At 35.8% G+C, this 2,500-nt stretch overlaps 1 protein-coding gene across 1 annotated transcript in view; it reads left to right on the top strand.

The window, feature by feature from the left end:
- Positions 1-2,500, top strand: part of LOC134189675 (WD repeat-containing protein 17-like) — a 25,552-nt gene that overhangs the window by 12,287 nt on the left and 10,765 nt on the right. Inside the window, exons 13-19 of the mRNA XM_062658029.1 lie at positions 48-197; positions 264-397; positions 649-771; positions 1,084-1,236; positions 1,299-1,363; positions 1,423-1,498; positions 1,979-2,136. Of these exons, the coding sequence (XP_062514013.1) occupies positions 48-197; positions 264-397; positions 649-771; positions 1,084-1,236; positions 1,299-1,363; positions 1,423-1,498; positions 1,979-2,136 (859 nt within the window). The remainder of the gene's footprint in view (positions 1-47; positions 198-263; positions 398-648; positions 772-1,083; positions 1,237-1,298; positions 1,364-1,422; positions 1,499-1,978; positions 2,137-2,500) is intronic.

Raw genomic sequence — 2,500 nt, 5'->3', positions numbered from 1 at the left:
TCATGTACACTGTGATGTGTCAATTGTGATTATTGAACTGCATTTAGGTCTCGCTATTCATCCTAGTCGACCGTTTGTGCTGGCGTCAACATCGAGAGACTCAACCGTCCGACTTTGGTCTCTTCAGCCTCTATTTTGCCAACTGCAAATGAGCAGCATGACTCGTCAACCATGGAGTGAAATCTTTGCAACTGTGGGTATGAAAAACGACAAATTTTGATGTTTAGAATTATTTTATTTTATTGTTTTGTATTTGGTTTTAGAGCAGTGTTTAGTTGTAGGGGGACCCGTAAGGATGAGTGGTAAGAAGAGTCCAGCTATGCTAAAGTCTGTCATTGAAGCGTGTGGAGAGAAGTCTAGTTTGATGATGTGGAAACATGTAACTGAATTCTTTGGGGTGAGTATAGGAAGATGTGGTTCACAAGACTTTGTGAAGAATAAAGAGTCAAGTGTGTGTGTCTGTGTGTGTGTCTGTGTGTGTGTCTGTGTCTGTCTGTCTGTCTGCCTGTGTGTGTGTGTGTGTGTGTGTGTGTGTGTGTGTGTGTGTGTGTGTGTGCGCATGTGTGCATGTGTGCATGCGTGCACACGTGTATTTATATACAAATAGTAATTGTAAGCGTGACTTCGTTTGTGTTGTGCTTATTGTAGTATCCTGGCTCATTGACGAATCTTTGGGAGCTTGTTGGTCTCATCACCGATGAGAGTTGGAAACCATCCAAGTGTTATGAGTCGGGTGTCATGCTTGCAAAACATCTCGCACGGTACACGGAGGTAAGACAGTTAGAAACACCTGCCACAAACTGATCCACGGGTATTTCGGTAGACTCGTACCAGTCCTCTTCGAGTCTAGTATCTCATTACTTTTCTAGGCTGTGCTTACACACACACCACACACACACACACACACACACACACACACACACACACACACACACACACACACACACACACACACACACACACACACACACACCACAGACACACACACACACACACACACACACACACACACGCACACGCACGCACACACTAGAAACACCGAAGGCATTCCTTGTGTTCTTGTATTGTGTCCTTGTATTGTAGGCAAAGGCAGAAGAGATGGTGAGTGTGCAAATGAGCAAATTCCACGAGATAGGAAGTATGAAGAAAGAAGACAGACTAAGAAAGGCAGCTAACATGAGACTGAAACTCGGTCACATCAAGCAATATTGCGAACTGATGATACAAGTTGGCAACGTATGACAGCATGCGACGATAACTGGATATTTATGTGTGTAATTTTGTCATTTTTTGAGCAGTGGGAGAACGCATTAGTAGTGGCACCGGCTGTATCACTTTCCTACTGGAAATCATTAGCTGAAAGGTTTGATCAAATTCTAGATTTATTGTGTGCGGATAATATAAATTATTTATTGATTGTAGATGGTCGGATCAGTTGATATTAACAAGTAGTGATGCTGCATTACCACTGAGTTTGGCAACTGGAAATGTTGAGAAGGTAACTGTGTTTGTGTAATGCTATGTACGTGATGAAATTTATTGATTTATTGATTGATTGATTAATTAATTTACTAATTTGCTAAAAATTTATTAATTTATTAATTTATTGATTTATTGATTTATTTAATTTATTGATTTATTGATTTATTTAATTTATTAATTTATTTAATTTATTAATTTATTGATTTATTTAATTTATTAATTTATTGATTTATTTAATTTATTGATTTATTAATTTATTGATTTATTTGATTTATTAATTTATTAATTTATTAATTTATTGATTTATTTAATTTATTAATTACTAATTTATTTTTATTATATTAATTTATTAATTTATTAATTTATTTATATACTAATTTATTTACTAATTCATTAATTTATTAATTTACTAATTTATTAATTTACTAATTTATTAATTTACTAATTTATTAATTTACTAATTTACTAATTTATTAATAAATTTTGTGTTTATCAGGCGGCAAAATTCCTTAACTCTCAACAGAGTTTCGATGATGCATTGCTTATTGCACAAGTGGCATGTGATGGTGGGTACTCGGGACTGTGTGTGGATCTGGAGACAGAAACTGGAAAGGGAACGGAAAGACAATCGGATACAGATGGTGCAGGAAAAAGGTTACGTAACTGGCTACATTGTGCACTGACTCACACAGTCGAATACGCTTGCTTTGAGTGAATTTCAGGCAACAACGATTTTATTGTAACGTTTTAATAATTAATTATTTTATTGGTTTTAGTGGAGATATTTTAATTGTTTGCCTGTCTGTCTGTCTGTCTGTCTGTCTGTCTATCTAGTCTGTTTGTGTGTCTGTCTATTTGTCTGTCTGTCTGTCTGTTTGTTTATCTGTCTGTCTGTCTGTCTGTTGTTTGTCTGTTTGTGTGTCTGTCTTTTTGTGTGTCTGTCTGTTTGTGTGTTTGTTTGTTTGTCTGTCTGTTTGTTTGTGTGTCTATCTGTTTGTTTGTGTGTTTGTGTGTTTGT

This window comes from Corticium candelabrum, chromosome 14 (genome assembly GCF_963422355.1).
Source record: "Corticium candelabrum chromosome 14, ooCorCand1.1, whole genome shotgun sequence".
NCBI lineage: Eukaryota > Metazoa > Porifera > Homoscleromorpha > Homosclerophorida > Plakinidae > Corticium > Corticium candelabrum.
The sequence above is the reverse complement of the archived record's forward strand: the minus strand, read 5'-3'. Positions and strand labels throughout refer to the sequence as shown.